The 24,547-nt window shown below is 37.0% G+C and overlaps 3 protein-coding genes, 1 long non-coding RNA gene and 1 pseudogene across 9 annotated transcripts; 3 read left to right on the top strand and 2 right to left on the bottom strand.

Moving 5' to 3' along the window:
* Window positions 1-76: 76 nt before the first annotated feature.
* On the bottom strand, window positions 77-15,031 carry LOC111344940 (putative serine incorporator). Its single transcript, XM_022952206.2, has 6 exons — window positions 14,654-15,031; window positions 12,443-12,668; window positions 5,536-5,880; window positions 4,371-4,442; window positions 2,083-2,446; window positions 77-777 (listed from the first exon to the last, which is right to left on the bottom strand). The coding sequence occupies exons 1-6, from the start codon at window positions 14,882-14,884 to the stop codon at window positions 636-638; spliced, it is 1,380 nt and encodes a 459-aa protein (XP_022807941.2). The 5' UTR covers window positions 14,885-15,031; the 3' UTR covers window positions 77-635.
* On the top strand, window positions 6,059-11,016 carry LOC148717911 (uncharacterized). Of its 6 annotated transcripts, none has more exons than XR_015994381.1 (5): window positions 6,059-7,117; window positions 7,450-7,657; window positions 7,965-8,046; window positions 8,564-8,744; window positions 10,065-11,016. It is a non-coding gene; the product is annotated as an uncharacterized LOC148717911 (long non-coding RNA). The 6 variants fall into 6 exon arrangements; XR_015994379.1 differs by having other exon boundaries at window positions 6,067-7,117; window positions 7,336-7,657; XR_015994383.1 differs by having other exon boundaries at window positions 6,086-7,117; window positions 7,450-7,500.
* Window positions 15,032-15,167: 136 nt separating the features above from the next.
* LOC148717910 (uncharacterized) lies at window positions 15,168-17,681 on the top strand. Its single transcript, XM_088742178.1, has 2 exons — window positions 15,168-15,678; window positions 15,836-17,681. Exon 2 carries the CDS (start codon window positions 16,234-16,236, stop codon window positions 17,053-17,055), a length of 822 nt encoding a protein of 273 aa, XP_088598304.1. The 5' UTR covers window positions 15,168-15,678; window positions 15,836-16,233; the 3' UTR covers window positions 17,056-17,681.
* LOC148717909 (uncharacterized) lies at window positions 17,443-18,284 on the bottom strand. Its single transcript, XM_088742180.1, has 2 exons — window positions 17,853-18,284; window positions 17,443-17,642 (listed from the first exon to the last, which is right to left on the bottom strand). Exons 1-2 carry the CDS (start codon window positions 18,211-18,213, stop codon window positions 17,443-17,445), a joined length of 561 nt encoding a protein of 186 aa, XP_088598306.1. The 5' UTR covers window positions 18,214-18,284.
* A 5,149-nt stretch (window positions 18,285-23,433) lies between these two features.
* Window positions 23,434-24,547, top strand: part of LOC148717908 (uncharacterized) — a 1,974-nt pseudogene continuing 860 nt past the window's right edge.

Below are 24,547 nucleotides of genomic sequence, written 5' to 3'. Positions count from 1 at the left end.
GAAATATTCTGATTATCATTACTGGGAAAATTTGTATCTTTAAGGCTTAAGTTACTTTAAAAAGCATAACCAAACGTAGTGTAAATGATCTTGTTATTAAAGCAATATGGCATGAAAAGTGATGTAGTCACAGTGTGTAGCCCTTTCACCCATTGCCGGGGTACCTGTTCACATTTCAGTTTAACTTTTCCAAACATATTCAGATTGTGCACGTCCCTTACTTTTCATTACAAAAGTTGAGCAAACCTGAAATATAAGGCGACTTCCAATGACAAAATTGTCGTTAATAAGAATGCGCCTGTTAGTTGTATCATAGGCCAGCACAACAATCTTAGAACACAGTTCAGTTCAATTTCAGTTTTTATAAAAACATCAAAATAACCAAGATGACAATAAACAACGGAAACTCTCGAACATTCTTGCCATGATTTCTTTCTTCTTGTCTTTTTTTTTAACTCTAAATTTGGATCAATTCACAAAAGCTAAACGCTACAGTCAAAAAGAAAAAACATCCTTAAGCTTTATAAACCTAAGATAGCAGAACAAAAAATTTAATTAAGAACCAAATGTTTATGCGGGCTTTCAGAGAATCAGTTGCAATGTCTATGGACTCTGGAAGACAGGCCTGGTCACACTCAGTCAAAATCTCTGTCCGGAAATAGGACAGGGGCAATGAGGGTCCAGATAAACAGCAGTAGACCCATCCAGCTGGAGGTTATCTTGATCCACACTGCCACACCGCTGTTTGTAAGATTGTGGATGTCACTGGATTCAGGCCTGAAATTCAAGCAACTTGCATTTGACAAAAATTCTGGCTAACTGCTGACAGCACAAGATCAAGGAACCAAGTAAAAAAAGGTAAAGTCTGTTTATGAGCCAAGTGGCATATCAGGCCAGCACTTAACTCCACTTTCTGTAGCATGAAGTGACTAGGAGTATTTCTACTCCCCCCTGGGTGGAATGCTGGTCCTTTGCTGGGTTATCCCCCAGCATTAAATACCTGGTACCCATTTAAATACCTGGGTGCAGTAAAGTGAGAGCCAAATGTCTATGCATGTTTTAACAATTTAGCTCTCACCAATTGAGCTAACTGCTTCCCAGTTAGCTCAATTGGTTAGAGCGCCGGATTGTGTTGTAGGGGAGGTCGCGGGTTCAAGCCCTGGCCGGACCAATACTCATGGTCTTACAATAAGTGAGGAGAATTTGCTACCTTTCTATAATCAAGAAATGGATAGATAATTATTATAGTCTTCTCGGATAAGGACGAATAAACCGTAGGCCCCGTCTCCTGCAGGGTTAGGGGTAGGTGACGTTCATTTCCCACGCACGAGATTACTGTGTGGTGGATGTCCTCCCCTGGGTGGGATGGGTGGGTGTTGGCCCTGGAAAGCCCCTATGGGGAGTGGTCAATTAACCTATGTATGTATGTATGTATGTAAAGTGTCTTCCCTAAGAACACAACACAATGTCCCCAGCCATTGCTCCAACCCGGACCACTAGTGAGCTCACTAACTGTAAGGTCAAGGCACCAGGTACATGCAGTTCAGATTGCTTTAAGATCCAGTATGAACACAATTCATTTGTTTAAGGTGAGAAGAAACAGTGCAAATTAATGCACATGCATTCTGCTCACCAAATTGCACTTAAACCAACAGTCATGTGAGGAAGGCTGTTTTGCGCTGTCACGCACTGTGACAAAGAAGAAGTTCTGAGTCCCAGTGGGGAATCAAACATCAGAACCTCGTTATTTTCAGGTTTAATTCCTCATCAAGCCTCTGAGTTTTTCCTTTGTCCCACATTTGTAACTAATGCAAGACCATCTTTCCTTATTTCATTACTGAGCTTAAAGTTTACTGTTTCTTAGTCAACTCACAACATTTTAGGACATTATTCAAGAAATAACAAAAGCAAAGTAACAAAGAGGAAGTGGTATAGCAAAAACCTCTTCAAAGCTACATGTATTGTGACTTGTTTTGAACCACAAATGTTGATGGTGTGTTCTTGAATATAAAATGTCCATCGTAAGTTCTGCTCCAAAAAACGACAGAAATATAACTGACAACAGTCAAAGTATTTACTTACTTGTACCAGTTTGTCAAGGTCATCATGATGTAAAGAGAGGCCAGGAACAACATAAAATGATAAAAGGAGTAGCTGTAAGCCACTTCATCTTGTTCATCATCATACACCCGCTGTCCATTCCCTTCCTCCATCAGGTTTACATCACTGGTAGCACCTCCCCCATCATGAAGAGTAGTGGCTTCAGTGGTACCTGAGGAACTTGCTGTAGGGTTCTTCATACCAAGTTTTCCGACTTGTGAGCTGCTTGCTGTCCTAACACTTGCATACACAACCATGAGAAACATCACCACAACACCAATGATGGCTTGGTTGTCAATGCTCTTCACCGAAGGGTCAGTGTTCACAAAAGGATTACATGAAGAATCTGAGAGAAACATGATAAGTGCTACTAAACATGATGTACTTTACTATTTTTTTTTTTTAAGTATACTCTTCAGTTTAGTCAATCGAAAGTAACATGTGCTTAAATAGATGATATTCTGTGAAAACTATCCTCTGAAAACACCAAACAGGTCCTAACCTTTTAACTCCCGTGAGTGACCAAAATAGAATTTCTCCTCATCATATCAGTACAATATCAAGCAGGCAAGTGATGAGAATTGCAGTTGAACTTACAAAACTGTAAACACCTAAAATAATTATGTCTGGGATGCTTAGTCCTTTTTTACCTCATGGTGTGATGTACATGTAAGTCATACTAGGGGGTTAGGGTTTGGGGGCAAAATTCAATTAAAAATCACACACTCACTTTGCTAGACATTAATTTATGCATTAAACCTGGATTAAACACTTTTTCTCCCCCTCCCGACAAGTTTACCTGTTCAAAGTCACAGTGTACGTTTATTCTGGGGGTCGTATAAAGGCGAGAATATGCCGAATTACTTGGACAGATTCAAAATGGCATCCTGTCCTTTGAAGCATGATGGTTTTTCTATTCCAAACTTGATGAAAACATACCTTTGTGGAGCCAAAAATGGAAAGGAAATTTTTCTCCACCAAAACGCTTGCAAACACAATAATTGTGCCAGCGCGTGTTGCCCACGATCCAAAAAAACTTTCCAAAGAAAGCCAGATCGCAGGTTACATTAAGGGTGCCAAAAATTCATACCATGACAGGGCTCGAAATATATTTGAATTACACCTTGCCCGTTGGGCAAGTAACCCTTAAGTTTTGCTTGCCCGGGGCACTTCCCGGCTTGCCCAAGTTTTCAAACTAATTAATAATTCATGAACAGAGATTTTCCTGGATTTTACCTGGATTAAAGGGCTAGCTTCATTTTCGCGGTAGAAATATGCAACTTCTCAGTTTTCATGTACCATTTCTACAGTTTTAATTACTATATCGCTGTTGAGTTAAGTTTTGTACAGAGAAACCGAAACATTCTCGCGGGAAATTGCTACAATTAAGAAATAAACACAGCGTTTTCGTTCCCAACGCGGCTATTTTTATCATGGAAAGAAATTTGATCGGGGAAGATTTTAATCATGTGCTATGCAACCACTTCTGAGCCGTGAGCGCGCATCACGCAATCAACAAAACAACACTATAAATTGTAATTTTCGTCAAGCTTCATCAAAACACATGAGTACCCTTGGGCCTAAAGCTTACCTTTTTTCTCAAAATCGTTATCAAAAATTTAGTCGGCGAACAGCTTGCCCGCTGGATCCTTGCCCGTCGGGCAAGGAAGGAGAGAAAGTTACTTGCCCGAAGGGAAAATCTACTTGTCCCGGATGACTGAACAGGGGTTTTTTCAAGCCCTGCAGAGGTTGCTCTAAGGAGCCTTTCATTATTAATTCATAAAATCCCTCAAACTGGTTTGGCTCTCCATACATTTAGGAATACCAATTACTTAACTTTTTCTAAAGATGACAGAGGGTGTTTTGAAACTGTTTTAAAACAAACTGGATTCATGACTGATAAAACCCACTTCTGTGGTCTCAAGATCTCCTTTGTGATTGGTTACAAAACAATCAACATTCAAGGCATATTTTAAATTGTTCATGGCTTTGTAAGTTTAACTGTTAAAAAAAGATATGAATTTGGGGATTGTAAGTTGATCCCATACCAAATTCTGAACTAACATAAGAATTATAATGCAGAAAGTAAGGAGCTGAGATCTTGGGAATTAAAGGGCTAAACTGGAATTTGCTGAGTAATAACTAAAGATAATAGAAAAAATTTTAATATTCATTTTGCAAAAATCAGAGAAAAAGAAGGACAACTTTAAACAATAAGTGATAATCATATGTTGAAATGAACACAAAAATAGTATTTTATATTCACTCACCCGGGTCATACAGCAAAGCTGACCATGTTAGGTAAACAGTGTAGAGTGTAATGACAGCTGCCTGGAGCAAACCTGGAAAAAAGTAATAAAATAACACTAAGATAATGTCGAAGGTAAATCAAAGACTACTAATAATAATAAAATTAATTAAATGGAAACTTTTTTTGTGTTTTTAAATGTACAATTGTAAATCTCACTAATAATAATGATAATAATAATAATAAATAAAAATAATCCTTTATTCACCATAATCACAAAAATTATAACAAAAATTATGATAAAATACTTGAAAATCGAAAAAAAAATGTATTAACATGTCTAATAACAATGTAAGAAAAACTAGAGGATACACACTATGATAACGATAATTCCCTCTAATCATCAAGTATTATTTTTATTAATAATAATAATAATAATTATAATAATAATAATAACAATAATGACACCTTCATTTAGACACGATAATGTTTAAAGCTGAACAGCTTGTGGAGTCGTGTGTAAATCCAAATAAATTCTAAATTAATAAATAAATTCAAATGATGATGGTTTTTGAGGAGAGGGGAAAGCTGGAGTACCCGGAGAAAAACCTCTCAGAGCAGAGTAGAGAACCAACAAACTCAATCCACTTATGGCGCCGGGTCCGGGAATCGAACCCGGGACACATTGGTGGAAGGCGAGCACTCTCACCACTACGCCAAACCTGCTCCCCATATTAAATATCAAGATGAAAAATACAAATTGACATTTGATTTGCCAGCTGACTTTATCTGTTGCCTGAAGGTCATAAATTTAAGCAGCAACTTCGTTTGTGGGAATTGATTTTTGTCTGAGCCAGACAGTCAATGCAATAATACAATAAGCTGAATCATACATGCATTTTTATTTGTTCTCACTTATGATCTAAAGGAGGACAGATGCATAGATAAAGTCACCATTAATAACATCTTGCTTTTTTTATGAGATAAAACAAAAGATTCTGTGGTGCTTAGGGTCTGTACAGTACAGTGGAAAGAACATCCATAACACACCCAGCTGTGGTTCATGTGTGACTTTTTTGTTCTTAAGCTGCAGTTCGATGTCATCTGTGATCAATTCCTCAACAGACGCAGGGCAACATGTAATCTAATTGTTAAATTGAGATCTCTTGAATTCTCCAAGAACTTACCAGATCTGGGCTGACGTTCTTGTATCTTGGGATGAATGGCTAACACTGATGCAATAACACACAGGATCAAATTGAAGCTGATGAAAAACTTGTTGGTATGACATTTCTTCTCAGGTGCACCATCTACACCATGAGTGAAATAAATGTACAGGCAGATAATTCCTGCCATAGCAGTGCCATACATCAAGAACGTAAAGAAAAGCAGCAGCCCTGCCCAGACTTTGGAGCCACCCTCTTCCATTTTTTCAACCCAAGAGCTGTTCCATGAATGAGCAAAGTCCACAAGAAGAACCAGTTGTATCAAGATAAACAGGAATGCCCCAATCAGGCCAAAGTACATCCAAACTAAGGAATGATCAGACCAACATGTTTGAACAATCATCCTAAGCATGTAGTCATAATTATAAGGCTTTGTAAAATAACTAAGACACTAGATACTATGAGCACCTGGATTAGTTAAAATCTATCATATAATGCACCAGTAAGCACATGAAAAACTGACATGATTTACCAACTTTTCTTTTGTTCCCCCAACAACCCAACCCAGGTGGAAATCTTATTAAGATCTTGTAAGATCTTACAAGAATCTTGTAAGATTCTTATTAAGATTAAGATCTTAATAAGATCTTGTTTAACTCTTAAGATCTTAAAAAATCTTGGTAAAAATCTTGTAAGATCTTAAGAGGATCTTACAAGATCTTATCCAAAGAAATCAATATTCAACATTCTAAGATCTTAAAAAATATCTTGTAAGATCTTAAGAGAATCTTACAAGATCTTATCAGAAAAAAAATCAGTATCCAACTTGCTAAGATCTTAAAAGATCTTAATTATAATCTTGTAAGATCTTAAAATAAATCTTACAAGATCTTGTCAAATTTAGTCAATGTGTAGCATTTTAAGATCTTAAAAGATCTTGATAAAATCTTGTAAGATCTTAAAGAAACCTTACAGGATCTTGTCATCAAAAGTCAGTTTGCAGCATTCTATTGATAAAAAAAATGACAAGATCTCAGAAAATTATTAATTAAGGTATCAACACTCTTACATCTATTAAAAACAATGTTAAGACAATGTTACAAGATCTTGTCAAAAAAGTTAGCTTTTAATGATATTTCATGTAAGTAAATACTAATACTAATAACAACAATCACTTTATTTGAGTCTCAAGGCTATTTATTTGAGCATGAGTGCTCTACTAATTTGGGAGACTACAAATCAACTTAAAGCAGAACAAATCAACTGAAATATTTTTTTTTTTTTATGTGAGGGGAAAACCGGAGTACGCGAAGAAATAAAACCTCCTGATTAAAATAGCTTTTTCATACAGATCTAGTGCATTTGAACTTCAATTTTAAAATCGTCAACGCAAATCGACAACGATCGCTTTGAAAACGTACAGTTCAACAAATCACGGTATACGCCGCCATTTTGTTGGGCAGGCAAAACATTGGGAGGCCCGGCTACCAAGCCTCGTACGTTAACTGTAAAAATTTGACTCGTGACTCGGATGCAAGCTACATTTCCTTAATTTTCTTCCTGTCAGATGAATCTCTGGTCTTCAAATTTTCAGAAATTTTAGGTAAGTATATAGCCGAAGTATGTACGAAATTTGAGCTGCCTGAGATCGATCTTTCTTGCGATTTTTTTACTTTTTATGGAGGTGACATATGCAAATCAACCACGTGAAAGAGTGTCAAACATCAAAGAGAAAATGTTCAAGCATGTTTTCTACATTTTTGCTCGTCATATTCCATTTTTTGATTATGTAAGTGTTACTTATACTTTTTTTAATCTCAGGCGCGTTTATGTCGACTGCCAAGCCAAAAACAGCTCGCTGTTGCGTTGGTGGTTGTAACGACGATAGATATCCGACAAAATGATGTTCGATCCGTTTCTTTAAATTTACCACAGCCAAGAATAAACACCAGAAATGGAAAGATGCTATAGTCCCAGGATTAAGCGGTATGATTTTTCACCTGGAAATGGGACTTTTGTCTGTGCGAACCACTTTGTAGATGGACAGCCTACTAGAGAATATCCCAACCCTACACTTTTTTTGTCTGTACTGAAAAACAAGTTCGACAAGACTCCTCAAAAAAGAAGATTACTGGATAAAGAGGCAAGCACATCCGCATCTAATGATTCTTTAGGGGACAATGTTGAAATGGATTTTGGCATTGAGCCTCTGCCAGAGGTTCCCGAAGATAAAGAGACTGAGTTAGAGGTTGTTGAACCAGAGGATGTACATAATGAGCCCTCGCCACAAGTTCCACTTTTTTACCAGTAGTTTGAAGACCTCTGACGTCAAGATAATCTTTTAATGTACCAACAGACAAGTCAAGGAAATCGTCATAAGTCTCCATTCTATTGTTTATTTGTTTTCTCTTTTATTCAAACTAGAATTCTGTTATTGATTTTTTTTTTAGCCCAAGTACGAAATTCAAGGTGCTAGTAGTGTGAGTGATGTTGGTGAGACCTGGAGTTGGAAGCTCCCCCACAGCATCCTTGGTAGGTGTCATGCACTGCAATGGTTGTTTTGATAATGGCATGAGGGTGCATATTTTAGCAATAGCCTGAGAGGGAGTCACCTGAGTTCAGCTTTACATCTACAATAATTAGAGACCTTAAGATCAACATCAACGGAAATATCACCTCAAAATATAACTTTGCACTATTGTAAGTCTTTCGTGGTTATTCCATCTTATTCATGTTGTCTAATGTGGACGAAGTATCTTAAAAATGAATTAGTGCCAGCAGTTTCACAGTAAGAATAGATAATAAAAGATAGGCATTTTTATGGGAACGTTGCCCTTAAAACCTCAAATTTGGTGATTTCATGTCGTTTTTATGCACAGTACCAAAAATATATGAGCAGCACATGCAGCAAGGTTATTTTCAACTTTTAACCAATCATACTACTGTTTGGAGGCATTTTCTTCACCATCACCATTGTAGATCTTAAGGTCCCTATTGAAACTTCTTGGAAATGAGATAGTCACTAATGACACATTTTTTTTTCTTTTAGATGCACAATGAGGTTAAACTTCTTGCCATTCCCTCTGGTGGGGACCTGAAGAAATATGAGTTTAAGGTGTTTTCACAGCTTTTTACAACAGAAGAAATGGCTGCTGGAATTCTTGAGCCAGCAAGAGAAAAAGCAACGGGGAAGGAAGTGCTGGACCCCCACAGGACAAGTCTTTGAAGAAGTAATTAATTTCTTTTTAGTTTCACAACATTGTGTAATCACCTAAGAAAATATATTCTCTTAGCTTGTGTTTAGGATCATTGAAGAGGAGTTCCCTTTACAGAATTTCACATTATTTAAAAAGATAATTAACAATTATTCCACGAGCGTGCATTGGATATGAGATGATAGATAGCCAACAAGGCGCGTAGCGCCGAGTTGGCTATAATCATCTCATATCCAACAAGCGCGAGTGGAATAACTGTTTCATTAAAAACGTTAAATTAAATGAAATTTTATTCAATTTTTAGTTCCCTTTTAATTTTAATCTGACACATACGCTTGCCATATTTGTAGATTATGGTATATTGGCTGATATACCATAATGGCTAAGCCAATAAAAAGTCTTGAATTGCATTATCCAATGATCTAGTTTTTAATAATAACCATTATTAAAAACGGGATCATTGGATAATGCAATTCAAGACTTTTTATTGGCTTAGCCATTATGGTAGGTGAGCCAATATACCATAATCTAATATCTGTACATTGTAACATCCGGTTTCTTCTTACAAAATAAAGTCGAGAAGATTTGTCTAATATCTTGGGGGCATTTTTTTTTTTTAAATAAAACAATTATTCCACTCGTGCTTGTCGGATATGAGATGATTATAGCCAACGAGGCGCGTAGCACCGAGTTGGCTATCTATCATCTCATATCCAATGCGTGCTCGTGGAATAATTGTTAATAGTTAAAGACTAGTTAAATGTAGAATTGAAATGTGAATGTATAATAGCTAACATAGAAAAGCCTAACTTAAATAGGAACATAGTTAATTTTTATACTTGTCTGTGACATTGATATCTTTTTCATCACAGTAAATAGGTTCCAGTGTTACTGTTACCATTCAGGGTTCGTACACTTTTGACCTGTTAAAATTCCATGATTTTCTATAACTTTTTCCATGACCTTTTGAAAGATTCCAAGACTAGAATGCAGTGTGAAAGAATGTTTGCAAACATTCTCACAATGTGTGCTTCTGTTTATTTCTAATGAAATTAAATCTGATTTTTGGACTCATCAGTTAACTTTTCAACTTTGGGTCTTATTGCCTTTCACTCATAGAGAGCATATTGATTTTCCATGACTTTCCATGACCCACACCTAAATTGCATGACTTTCCAGGCCTGGAAAATGAAATTTTGAAATTCCATGACCTGTACGAACCCTGCCATTATTATAAAGATCATATTACATTGAGCATCCTCTTGAACATTAACCTCCTAAATGTTCTCGAATTTTATAAATGAATGAAATTATTTTGCATCTTTATTCATGCAGGAGCCATAACAGAAAAGTTTGGAGAGGTTCCATTCTAGAAGAAGTGGGGCCAGATATGGCAGTCTTTAAACCAAAAGTGTTTAGATTCCAAAAGGAAACTTAAAAGTGATGAGAATGTTACTGAAACCTAAAAAGTCACAACAATAATAAGTAGTATTCTTAGATTTTTAGGTCACTGTGAGTCCAACATTCACATCACTTTTGAGTTTCCAAACTTCTAATTCTAAAAATGTATTGTTAAAGGGAAACTCCACCTTGACTCGAATGAACAATTTAAAATTGTACAAAATAATATTTGCAATTGTTTCAGAAAAAAAAAGAATTTAGAACAACTTATTTTCACTTTTAAATTTCCCAGGTGCCACTATCTTGAATGATTGTGACGTGCCATGGTTGCAGTTATTGTTTTCACAAAAGGGCTTTTGTTTGAAACAAGAGAGCAACTGTTGCCCATCACAGTTATTCAAGATGGTGGCATCCGCGAAATTTAAAAACCAAAACAAGCGTTTTTGAAATTCGTTTATTTTGGGTCCCAATTCTTTCATTGCAAAAAAGTTTGAACAGTTCTGATTGCGAACAATATGTTCTGTAGTTTAAAGTTATTGTCCTGTTTTAGTGGAGGTTCCCTTTAGGTAAAGAGTGGTACATTAGATTTTTTGGAGCCTAACAATAATTTGTTGCAGCTTTTTTTAATTATGCATTTGAATTAGTCTCTTTTAAATAATATTAATCTTACCTTCATACTTTTTAGTAAAACAAGTGGTAATTTTTTTTCCATTAATGAAATTTGGAATACCATTATTATGTTGCAAAGAGGTGCATCGCCCTTTAATTTTACTTGGGAACAATTTAGTAGTGTCCTTGTTTTCTGAGTTTCAAACTTGTATAAATAGTTCATTGCTTTGTAATTAAAATAGGATTTCTGTTTTAATAAAATATTGTTCTAAAGTTTTTTCTGCTCTTTCTATTTTGGTAACATTGTTTTTTAGCAGAAATGAGAAATATTTTGATGAGATCTGAGTAAGATCTAGGTAAGATCTCATATTATCAAGATCTTGTGAGAATCTTGGTAAGGTCTTGTAAGATCTTACAAGAATCTTGGTAAGATCCTCTAAGATCTTACAAGAATCTTAGTAAGATCTGGTAAGATCTTGGTAAGATCTTTGTAAGATCTTGGTAAGATCTTGGTAAGATCTTTGTAAGATCTTGGTAAGATCTTGGTAAGATCTTGGTAAGATCTTGGTAAGATCTTGGTAAGATCTTAGTAAGATCTTGGTAAGATCTTGGTAAGATCTTGTAAGATCTTGTAAGATCTTGGTAAGATCTTGGTAAGATCTTGTAAGATCTTGGTAAGATCTTGGTAAGATCTTGGTAAGATCTTGGTAAGATCTTGGAGCATTTTCCTAAGATCTTGTAAGATCTTGTAAGATCTTGTAAGATCTTGTAAGAATCTTGTAAGAATCTTGTAAGAATCTTGTAAGAATCTTGTAAGAATCTTGTAAGAATCTTAATTAAGAAGTAAGATAAGATCTTAGTAAGAATCTTATTAAGAATCTTACTAAGATCTTAATAAGATTTCCACCTGGGCAGTGAGTTATTATGCTAGTAAACCAATGGAAAGTTCAGTCTGTAGCTTAATAAGTAAACTAAGACTTAGATATTTAGCTATTTTCCCAATTTAGCTTTTAAAATTTCCGAGACCTTCATGTGATGGGTAAATTTAAGCTTTTTGGACAAGCTACACGTTCAAGTGTATTCTAAGATGTGGTCTCTAGCTGCATAGTAAGAGTCAGTGAGTAACAGGAGTTACAAGAAGTCAGAATAGGATGCCTTCTACTTGAACAAAATGTTTACAATTTTAACACTCAACCAGACTCAAACTGTTAACCCTTTAACTCCAAGAATTAACCTTTTCACTCCTGAGATCTCATTAGTAATTCTCTTTGCTGTCTGTGATACAATTCTTCAAGAACTATTCTGATCAATGAACAATCCACTGGTTAATATTTTTCTTTGTTCTCATTACTTGTCTGCATGATAGTGTATTGATATTGTAAGGAGAAATTCTGTCTTGGTCACATAAGGAAGTGAAAGGGTTTGGTAATATCTAACTTGTCCCTATAACATCCGTGGATACATTATCCAGCATACAGGTAATGAGAATACTCAAACTTATCAGGTGGAAGTTGTTGTCTTGATCTAATTTACTAGATTCTCGTGACTGATTTATGAGGAAATATGTAGCATCTGGAGGGGAGAATAAACAATCAATCTTAAGGCTTGGAGGGCTAGCAACTTCAAAAATTCAAAAATTAAAAGATTACTATAAAAGACATTCAATTAAATGGCAAAAAACTAGTAACATGTACTTGCATTACCTTCCACAAAAGATCCAGTTGGGATGAAAAATGCTCCCACTATCAGACCAACATAAATCAAGACCTTGAGACCCCAGAAACCATTTTGCATTCCAGACCTTGGATCTTTACTGCTCTTCACACCATACATGATGAGACAGAAGAAGAAGAAGAAAGCTGCCATGGCAAAGCAGATACGATACACTGCTAGGTAACCAACAACGCTGTCACAAATCTTACTTTCTTTCTGTTGAACAAAGTGATAAACAACTTCCTGTCTGAGTAAATTGTAGGATAAATTGTCTAGAATTGCATAATTGACTAAAATCTTGCACTCTGATTGGTTAATGAAGCAAGGTATTCAGCTTGGAAATGCAAGTTGAAAACAAGGCTTAGTGGTATTGTTTTGCACCTTGTTTCGTGCTCACGATAAAAACAATGTTACTGCTGTTCTCTTTTTTCTCACTTTTTTCAGTTTAAATGAGATTCAATGAAAATCCATGACCTGACGAGTGAATTCTGCATCTAATAATATCCATGAAAAAATTTCTCAGTTCTGATTGGTTAAGATGAATGCAGTTTTCAGTTAATTCAGTGCAGAAGAGAGTTAATTCAGTGCAAAGAAAGAAAGAAACCAGACATTCTGATTGGTCAGAATGATTTGTCAATGTCAATGTCAAGGTCAATGTCAAGGTCAATGTCAAGGTCAATGTCACTTGCAGGGTTTGAATAAATTATTTTTGTGCCTGATGCACGCGCTTTTCTTATGCGTAGTTATGAGAAGCCACCTCGTATTTTTTCATGTATATTATTAATAGATAATCACATGATTTTCTCGTGCAATTTGGAACAAATAAGCACTTGTAAATTTTTTCAGACCACAAATTGCACTTGCCCTACAGGCTCTTGCAATTTTGTTAGTCTTTGAAAAAATTTACTCATGCTTATTTATTCCAAATTGCACTTGAAATCATGTGATTACCTATACAAATTGCAATTGAAAACTGATAATTATCACACTTGTCTCTTCACCATTTGTGTGATATTGGTTTTCGTGTGGAATTTACATGTGGAATTCCCTTGTCAGATACTGAATTTTCCTGTAAAATCAGTCATTCCTATTCTCTATACAACATTCCAATATGCTCACTAGTATGGTCAGCAAATCAGTCTGAATTTTGTCATAATTATGTCATTTCATCAGTAATCCAAGCTACAGTTATTTTGGCCCTGATGATGAGTAGGAAATTTGTGTTTGCAGTCATGTAGCAGACAGTAACAAAATATTGTCAAAAGTAAATGCAAGATTTACGGTATTAGTAAAATGACAAAAAACTGTATCACAAAACGTATTGTTACAGAATTTGAAATGCATATCATCCATGTCACTGCCACATAGGGCCAACAAACACTGCAGGCAACTCTCGTTTCATTCTCAAAAAAAAAAAACCCTCCTTGGAATCACTACTACCCTCTCTGGGCCGAGTATGAGCATTAACTGGAATCTCACTACAAATCTTCCGTGAAAAGAGAAAACTTCATTAATTGTAAAACGATATCTGTACTGTCACAGGATTGATTTACACCACAAGATATAGCCGCTAAAATGGCCGACGTGACGTCGTAAAAAAAAATAGCAATTCTAAAAGTCTGAAAGGAGAAATGGTAATATTTTCCATGTATTATACGAGAGAATACCTACTACAATACATACATTTTATTAACCAAGTGCGAGGGCCGTACTGGGAGAATATTGGCCCGAGGTCTTGACAGTACGGACCGAGCGCAGTGAGGTCCGTCCCAAAAAGACCGAGGGCCGATATTCTTCCAGTACGGTCCCGAGCAAGCTTTTTAGTTATTGGCCCTCTGACTGCCCGAGTTGTGTAGTAATGATTGTTTTTAGCGGTTTGGTGGGGATATGGTAAACCAAAGCAACATTAAGAGCTCCGCAAGCTCTGTACACTTGCTAATCGTACGTCACATGAATTTCACTTAAAAACAGACAACAATTTAAGATGTGTTTTCCTCTGAGCGACTTCTTCTTTGTCACTTAAATTGAATGAATAATACAGAAAAAAAATTTCCTGTGGAATTCTGTCACTATACTTCTGTTCAAATTCATCCTAGAATCCGGTATTATGGGCAATAGTGCTTTACAATGTATTCGGGAAACGAATTGCTCGCTTTTACATAAAGGTGTTTTGAAATTATGAAACGCTTTACCAATCTTACCTCACAAAACTTCGGTATTTTATCCATCTCTTCTCTTATTCCCGGTATGAGCACAATACACGACAAAATTAACCCAAAGAGTAGAAAGATGGAGTAGACAATTCTCGTCGATGTGGAATTCTTGCAAGAAGGGCAAGCTTTACAGCACAAACCACAAGCAGCAGAACCACAACAACATGCTATATTTGCAGCGCAAGTAGCCGCCGAGCAAGCACCCAGAACAGCTCCCATGTTGGTGAGGAAAGTGATGAGTATTTCTTACTTTCTTGGGGACGAAATTGGGTCTAAATCGATATGGTAACCCTTAAAAATGGATTACAAACGTCGCATTAAGTTGACAATCTCGCGAGTGGAATAGGCTAGTTTCGAATTGTTAGTGCGAGAAAGTCTGGTAATTAGTTTTTAGCACCAAGACGAGGCTGAGGGGAATAGAAGTCGTCTCAGCAGCGAACCATGCCAACTTTGCCGAAATGAAAGTATCTGAGCTTCAAAAGTTTTTAAGAGAAAGAGATATTCAAATTTCTATTAACGGTAAGAGTAGGAGAAGAACAGAACTACTGGAGCTATGTAAGAATGCAGCGAAATAAAAGTTCCAAAAATTGAAGAGGAATAAACGAAACGCGATGAGTTAATTAATTCCAAGATAACAGTGCCAGGAGGAAAATTACTTCCCCATCCACTTTCGCTCAAGGATTGGACTCATGACTTTACAGGTGTTCCATACTTCAGGTTTCCTGATATTTACCATTATCTTGTTGGAAAAGATGGCTACGATGAAGACTGTTGACGTTCGTACAAAAGTCTCGAGGGTTTTCGCTTGTTTGTGGACGGGCATGTGGAGGATCTGAACTACCACGATTTAAGTGATGACGAGACAGGTAAAAAGGATGGATACTGTTATTTCCAGTTCAAAGTAAAACCTACTGAAGGTCCAAAACGGAAGATGGAAAAGACTTCTACTGGGGTTTTATCGTTCTTCAATATACTGGAAGCATTTACTCTGCCTACTGTGCTTGCAAAGGCGGGTGAGTCATGTGTGTGCCATATTTTTTCCTTTTCCTTACAAGCGAATGAACTGATGGTTTTTTACTTTTTAATGTTTTATTTTACTTCTGTGCAAATGAACTCAGACTCTTTAAGGTATAAGAGACTAGTGTCCTATTATTTTGCTTCGTATGATAGTGGTGATGGTGCATGCAGACATACAGCTGCTGCTCTGTTTGATTTGGAAGCAACTATTAGAAGAAATGACTTGGAGACTTGCACGTCAGTTTCTTGCCTTTGGGTGAAACGGAAAAGAATCACAAAAAATGTTGTTCCAATGGAAAATTTTAAATTTAAAAAATCAGAGTATGGAAAAATATCCAAGGATTGTCCAAAACCTCATGACTTTAACCCTTTGTGCTCTGATAATCTCTCCCAGTCATTCCAAGAGAAGTTTTATAATACTTTGGTAGAAGCTGCCCCTTCATGTGTAGCTTTGCAGTTTATAACAAAACCCCCCATCCAGGCTGTGAACGAGGAAGAACTCTTGGACCAGATCACATCTGCTGACATTGATCATGAGGAAATAGTAGAATATGCAGGTGTATTCCCTTAAAGATTTAGCTGACATATTTTTTGCTCAAAATAATTTTCAAAGTTTGGAAAATCCTACGTATGAGCATTGTAGTAGCTTTTTAGAGTTTCTGCATCATTCTGAGTTTGCAACTGAGGTAATATTTCAGAAAACATTGAGTCAAAGTACAAGTAATTCAGAATTTTGGTTTTCACAGAGGGCAAGGAGGATAACTGCCTCCAATTTTTACAAGGTATGCCACATGAAAGAGACAACCAATTCCAAAAATACAGGGAAGTTGTTAATGAATTATTGTCCTCTTAGTGAGGACAGCACCCCACATCAGCTTTCTTGGGGTCAGGAGAAGGAAGTTGTGGCCATCAAAGAGTATATCAAGAAACATAGAACAAAACATAGGGGTTTGGAGGTTTTTTTAAGTGGTCCTATCGTAGACAAGCGGTATCCATATCTGGGAGCTTCTCTAGACAGAATTCAAGTTTGTAAGTGTTGTGCCAAGGCACTTTTGGAGGTCAAGAGCATTTTTAGCAAGAGAAATCTTCAACCCCATGTTGCAGCAGCTCCCTGCCTTGATGTAGTGGCTGGCAAACATTATGTAAAAAAAGAAACATCTTGGAATTATCAAATGCAAGGAAAGCTAGCTTTAGCTAGATTAGAACAGTGTAATCTCATCATTTACACTCTTAAGGGAATGTTAGTGGTACCTGTTAAAATTGACGAAGAACTGTGGGATAAAATGGTGGGGAAGCTATCAAAGTTCTTTTTGGAACACGTGGTGCCTGAACTCCTCAGTGGAAAGATTCTTGAAGAGGTTACTCACAACTGAGTAACAATTCAAGCTCTGTCTATCATAAAGTCAATTTATACACTTACAAGATGCAAAATAGTCTTAATGACCTGTTTGCAGGTTAGAGAATACACATGTTTTTTTGCATGTTGTACTGTTTTGAACTCAAGAAATATATGACAGTACTTCAAGATGCAGATCTTGTAAACATGACGGAAGTGATTGTGGTATCACAAGTCTTTTTTTTTTTTGGTAAACTAGTGTTATCTTCTGTGGATGAATTCCAAAAAACATCCTTTCTTTGTGAACTGAAGCAACAGTTTTAAGTGGGTTAAGTTAAGAGTAAGATAAATCAGAAAGATTTCTTTGCTTCATGAAGTTAGTTGTAATTGTTTCTATGATAAATTGGAAGCATACTGGAGAGTTCTACTTTGTAAGTGGAGGTAGTAGGTTACACAAAGCAGCACAAACTATTAATATTTTATCAGCAAGAGGTACAAGTGGTATAGGCAGATTTCCTTGTAGAATATGGAAGTCTTTCAGTCTCTCAATGGCTCTCTCAACATGAATTCTTGCACTGGTAATTGATCTTGTTGTCTTCAGTGACTTTTTGGACAGCTGCTGACCTATTTTGCAAGAAATAAAAAATTAATGTTTAATATTGACCTTTCAGTCTTCTGTTAAGTCTTTATTTCAAGTTGAGATTGTCTTTATAATGTGACTCTCTCAAGTTACAAACATCCATGACAGGAAAGGAAGTACTAATGACTGTTGTGTGCATGATGGGTAAGTAGGGGAATGTCCTGTAAATAGCAATAAGTTAAGGATTGAGTTACCTTTCTTAGAGAAGGGAGGCATGTTTAGGAAGGCCTTTCGCTTTGTAAGCAAGTCTCTGATTGCAAATCCTCTGTCAGCCATGATGTGGTCCCCTTCCTCAATCAATTCCAAAATTCCACTCTTTTGGGTGAGTTTGCAGTCACTTGTACTTCCACTCCACAATTTTGACACAAAACTGAAAAATCCTGATGGAGTTATTCCAACTAACGTTTTCATAGTGTTATGGCTCTTATATTCACTCCACGTGGCTCGCTGTGCAGCAGGAGAGGTGGGTTTCTGAATGAATATCTCCGTACAATCAATTATAACCCTAGTGGATGGATAATTTCTAAATGACGTGGGCAAGTTTAGGCGAACCATTTCTTTAGAAGGCCAAATCAACAAAACATCTCTCAAAGTAATGGCAAGAAAGGAGATCCAAGTGGTGAACACCTTACAAACAGAAGATTTAAAGGTGGAAAAAGTGTCTGACAGGTGTTGAACAAGTAAACCCAATCGAAGTGTTACCAAGGTCAAAATAAATTATTGCAAGATGGTTAGACTTCTCCTTTTGCCACTCTTTTCTACAGGTCTGTATTAGAAATTTACTTTTTTCCCCTTATTGCTGTCCCAGTATTTCAGTTTCTCGGCTGCAGGTTTCAGTAGATTAAATATCGCCATAAAACAGGCCAATGTTGGAAATCCCGAGTAGAATTTCACGGATTCATCATTTTTCAGTATATCGTCCATGGAAAGTTTTCGTTTTAATGCTGGCTTATCATTGAGTTCGTTTCGAATTCTTTTGTTTTCCGCTTTTAGCATCGACACATTTTTCATCAAATCGTCCATTTGTTGGTGATCGATATCCGTTTGACAAGGAACAGACGCACATTCCTTTTCCTTGAATTCTTTTATTCCATGAACTTTGTCTTCCTTTACCACGTAGTCATGATCTTTTAAAGCAATATCAGTGGAGACATGGAAAATTTTGGCGGGAACTACTTCTTTGCTGCCTTCAATTGAATTTTGTTTTCTCCGCTCCCTGGACCTTTCCTCGCGTTGATTCGGACATCTAGGGTCTGAATATGGATTAAAAATTGTTGGAACCGTCCCTTGTACTAATTTTTTGATCCCAGAAAGTTTCTTTACGATTTGTTTCGTCTCAAAGTGTTCAGAGCATATGTGTAAGTTCTTGATTGACGTAAACTCCTTATCAGCCCGACGACAGAAGGCAGTCCATTTCTTTTTAAGTCTCTCTTCGCCTGGAAACTCGAAAAAGTTGACATCCGGCCGTTTTTTTAGAGTTGTTTTTGCGCACAGCGATCGCACAAAACCTCATATCACACTTACAGTCACAGCGCTTATTCCCCTCAGCCTCGACTTGGTGCTCTTAATTAGTTACCAGACTTTCTCGCACTAACAATTCGAAATTAGCCTATTGTGGTCAGCAGTATTTAAAGTAGTATATGACGTATGGTCTCTAATGCTGAAGGTGACGTCACTGTGAAACAGCTGAGCCTACTTAATTTTATTTTTAGAATTGGGTCAAATCCTTCCAAAATACTTGGGCAACAGAAAAGAGAGAGATGTTGAGAGTGTATGTTACCAACGGTCAAACATTTGGTGGCAACAGCCAAAAAATCGATTCGGCTCATATTCTCAAGTTACGTATGATGCACGATCCTTCGCAGTAGATAGCACTATTTATGCAATAGCGAAAATCTGACCTGAAAAAAATCAGGCCAGTACGGGATTCGAACCACTGACCTCTGCGATACTAGTGCAGCGCTCTACCAATTGAGCTAACAAGCCAACTGGGAGCAGGCCGTTAAGTTGATTCGTAATAAACCCGCGATGATAAATCAGATGCAATGAATATATGAAGTTCATATATATATATATATATATATATATTTTTTTTTTTTTTTTTGAACTGCGGTATACCGCAGTTCAAAAATATATGAACTTCATATATTCATTGCATTCTCAAGTTAGGTAGGCCTTATGGTAAAACAAAGCACTGCATACTTCGTTTGGCTGAATATCGATTTATTTTCGAGAAAATCGATAATAACAGAATTTCGACCAAATGCCGCTTTCAAGCTCAACTGATTTCAGACAAATCTCGGAGTGTCACGCCACGAATTGAAAACACTTGGACCGATAAAAACTACCAAATCTTGAAAAACAACATCAATACATATGTTGACAGCAATTTGAGCAATTCTTGATTGTTTATTTACACAATCTAATTGAATTTAACCGACCTTTTTCTAACAAGATTAATAATAGGTCAAAAGTAACCCGTTATTTAACTATGTGCTATGTAAAAATAATCGACTGAAAATCTGGCTTTTGGAAGGCGAAGTGTGGTTCTCTTTGTTCTCCTAAGGATTTTTTGGGGAAATGATTCAGTGCGATTTAATCAAATTTTAAAGTTGGATAAAACGAGCTGATTTGGCGGTGCCGTCAGTTTGAAAATGTACACATTCACACGCAAACTCGATTATTTCGCATTTTACATCCAATCTCAGTACAGCTTATTTAACATAATATCATCTTACTGTCCATATTGCTGTATCACAAAAGGGGATTGCAGTCCTAAAATTGTTGCATTACTCCGTCAATAGCAATAGAACTTGGCAGGATAGTCAGCACATCCTGATAATGATTGTTTACAAGGCGTATCTCGGTGTTTCTCTTTTCCCATTCCGTTGAAATACTTCGCGTAAGAGATTTTTGTTTAATTATAAGTCTACAACCGAGCCGTGAAGCAAATGTAAGCGGAATGTTGCTAGTTCAGAAACATGTTTCTCGCGTGCAGAATGACGCTAATTAATTCAAAATGAGGTCTACAGAAATAAATCGCAAAAATAAAAGATTGCACTACGAAGCACGTGGCTACAGGAACTAAGGTCGTGTGTTACATATACGAAACAGGAGCAAGCAATTATCTAACTCCGATCATAATTTAATGCATCATAATTGAATGTTTCATGGTACTTGGAGGGATAAAGCTCATTTTACTGAGGACAAAAAAAGAGCGAAAGATTTGCAAAGGGCATAGCCCATCATACATGACTGCAGATGTGCGATAAAGAAAAGTGTAGTGTTTAACTATTTGTTTATTTAAAGGAAGTTTTATAAGGGTCAAACCTGGAAAACCACAACTCTCGCTGAAATGTTCGTAAAAGTCAACGTTCAACAGCTTTATATTTATACTACTTCTTCTCTAGACTCTACTGTGCCTTGTTAAGTTACTCGTGCCGGTAGTAAGACTACGACGACCCAGGTAGCACGTTCACATTTTTCACACCCACCTTTTCCCGGAAAATAAAACCATTTCTGCGTATCTCGGAACTCAAGAAACGCTTCGAGTAATCATTGCAGCAGCTGACACAGCAGACTCGAGTGCGAGTCGCTGTACCTACATGAAATACTTGCATTTTGGAAACAGTGGCTTTGAAAAATCAACTCAACTAATCAGTTATTTAGTATTCTTGCCCAAGAAGGTAGCCAAGTAGGGATCTATTCCCCTCAAATATGGTCGGGTCCAAAGCCATCAATGCATTATATGGCGAAATATTTTAGAGCGTGGCTGATGCGTGATGAAAAATTTAACATAAGCCAGTTGTCTGGTCAGACCAGAATGTTCACGCCCATCGGGAAAAGATTGACATCTAGATTTAACCAGAAAAAAGAAAGTGAATACAAATCCATGTTGTGCCTATCTCCTTAAATCCTTCCTTCCAAGATAATAAATTTAAGAAGTGAATGTCTACTTCTTATAGAAGTCCAAAGCCAATCAATGCATCATATGGCGATATATTATTGAGCATGGTTTGATATATCAGCAGGAACTCTGCGCCTCGAACTAGAGCCTCTCGCTCACCCCAAACCAAGCTTTGCACTAAGCGAGGGACATATTATCATGGAATGTATATATGTCAGCAGGAGGAGAGAATATGGCTGCTCGGCTAAGAACTAGGTCAACTTCGTCTTTTGGCCCGGAAAAACCGAGACTAGCGGAATTGCTCTCAATCCGCCTTGAACAGGCAAGAAGAGGTATAATTACTGTTTCCCGTTTCTGGATCGTCTGTCGAAGTCACAGTGTACTCTTACTATAGTTTTGAACGAGCAGCAGATACCCTTATGAGGAGAACGACACGCAATGCTGTTGCAGAGTTCACATCTTTTAATTCTCTGCAATTCATTTTATTGGTAAACGAAAATGCCAGTTTCAAGGTAATTTCTGTAATCAATCAAACAATCAATAGAGATTAAAAACAGTAAGGAAGAGGAAACAAGTACGATTCAATTTTTCAGCGTCTTAAGAAATACTTGTAAATTATTTAAAATCCTTACCTCTAATCGAGGCAATTGTCATCTCGACCGGTTCCTTCTTACGCAAAGTAAGCACCAAGTGTTTCTTTAGATACTCAGTGTGGTTTCAGCGATTAACGATAAAAAACCCCCTCTGAATTTCATTTGATAGGTTTGACTGTAACTCATTTTGAATATTACATACCATCAACAGAAGAAAACTTCGTAGAGTGCAGGGAAGTTGAAAACTTATCAACAGTAAAATACAGTATTGACAGTAGTATTGTAACAAGCAGAGGTTTTAATCACCGAACTAGGTTTATGCTTTCGTTCTTTTTGTCCTAAAATGAGCTTTATCAACCTAAACAATAATTTACAAAATAAAAATATGAACTCAGAAAGGATCGGAGTTAAATAATTGTTTGCTACTGTTTCCTTTCTGTAACACTCGACCTTAGTTCCTATAGCCACGTGCTTCACAGTCCAAACTTGTATTTTTGCGGAGTTGTCGATTTCTGTGGACCCTAATTTTGAATTCATTAGCGTTACTCCGCACACGAGAAACATATTTCTGAACAAGCAACATTTCGCCAACATTTGGTTCGCGGTTTAGTTAAAGACTTATATTTAAACATAGATCTCTTGCGTGAAGTAATTACAGCCTCCTTTTCAACGGAATGGAAAGAGAGAAACCCTGAGTTACGCTGTGTAAACAATCATTATCAGGTGTTGACTATCCTGCCAAGTTATAACGCTATTATGGGAGCAATGCAACAATTTCAGGACTGCAATTCCCTTTTGTGGTACCATAATATTATATTAAATAAGCTGTAGATTGGATGTAAAATGCGAAACAATCGAGTTTGCGTGTGAATGTGTACATTTTCCAATAACTGACGGCATCGTCAAATCAGCTCATTTTATCCAACTTTAAAATTTGATTTAATCGCATTGAATCATTTCCCCAAAAAATCCTTTGGAGATCAAAAAGAACCACACTTCACCTTCCAAAAGCCAGATTTTCAGTCGATTATTTTGTATATAGCACATAGTTAAATAACAGGTTACTTTTGACCTATTATTAATCTTGTTAGAAGAAGGTCGGATAAATTCAATTACGTTGAGTAAATAAATGATCAAGAATTGCTCAAATTGCTGTCAACATATGTAATGATGCTGTTTTTTAAGATTTGGTAGTTTTTATCGGTCCAAGTGTTTTCAATTCGTGGCGCGACGCTCCGAGATTCGTCTGAAATTTTGTGTCCAGCATCGATGTTAAGGCGAGTTTCGAAAAAGCATATTGGCAACTCGAACGGCACCTCAACAATGACAACTCCAAAGAACTTGCTGCCGCTACCCTACGTTCCGTAGCCCTCAACTACATCCAGCGTAAAAGCTCACAACCCCCCAAGATGCTATTGACTGCAATCGAACAGTTAAAACGACGGAGTGATATTGTAATAACCAAACCCGATAAAGAGTCCGGTGTTGTCATTATGGATAAGACTGAGTACATACGTTTACTATCTGAAGCGTCTGTTAACGACACCAACAAGTTCCGTTCTATCCCACTAGAAAGACCAAACTCCAGAGGTAGGCCGCCCAAACACTATCACCCGCTGTTGATTAGAGAAAAAATGTTACAATCTACCGTTCGCAGAATCCTTCCAAAGGACATTGCTCAATCTGTAAGTTCTTCAGGCTCGAGACTAGCACACCTATATGGGCTACCAAAAACCCATAAGGAGAAGTTAACCGTACGTCCCATTCTATCAGCAACGAATACCTATAACTACGCACTGGCCAAGTGGCTTGATGAAAAGCTCAAACCGCTATCTTTGAATCAACACACTGTTACTGACATCTTCGATTTCATAAATGAAGTGCAAGAACTGAAAATCAACAAAGGTCATATCTTGGTATCGTATGACGTGTCATCCCTATTTACCAACGTACAGTTAGACGAAACAATTGCGATTCTGACCGAGAAAGCCTTCAGGGACAACTGGTTTAACTCTACGTACAATCTGAAAATCTCCAAAGAAGACCTTACTGATCTGTTGAACGTGTCCACCAAGGCTCAGTTGTTCCAGTTCAATGGTGCCCTATACGAACAAACCGACGGAGTGGCCATGGGGTCCCCACTTATAATTGGGCCTTTACTAGCTAAAGTGTTTATGTCATCGTTGGAAGAAAGGCTAGTGCTCGAAGGTAAACTGCCTGATTATTATCGCAGATATGTTGACGACACTCTCACTATAATGCCCAACATTACTACAGCTACGGATTTCCTACACACCCTGAATCACGCCCATCCCTCTGTCAGCTTTACAATGGAAATCGAAAAAGATGGTATGCTCCCCTTTCTTGGCACCCAGCTCCTAAACCGTGC

The sequence above is a fragment of the Stylophora pistillata genome, chromosome 13 (genome assembly GCF_964205215.1).
Source record: "Stylophora pistillata chromosome 13, jaStyPist1.2, whole genome shotgun sequence".
NCBI classification, from domain to species: Eukaryota; Metazoa; Cnidaria; class Anthozoa; order Scleractinia; family Pocilloporidae; genus Stylophora; species Stylophora pistillata.
The sequence above is the reverse complement of the archived record's forward strand: the minus strand, read 5'-3'. Positions and strand labels throughout refer to the sequence as shown.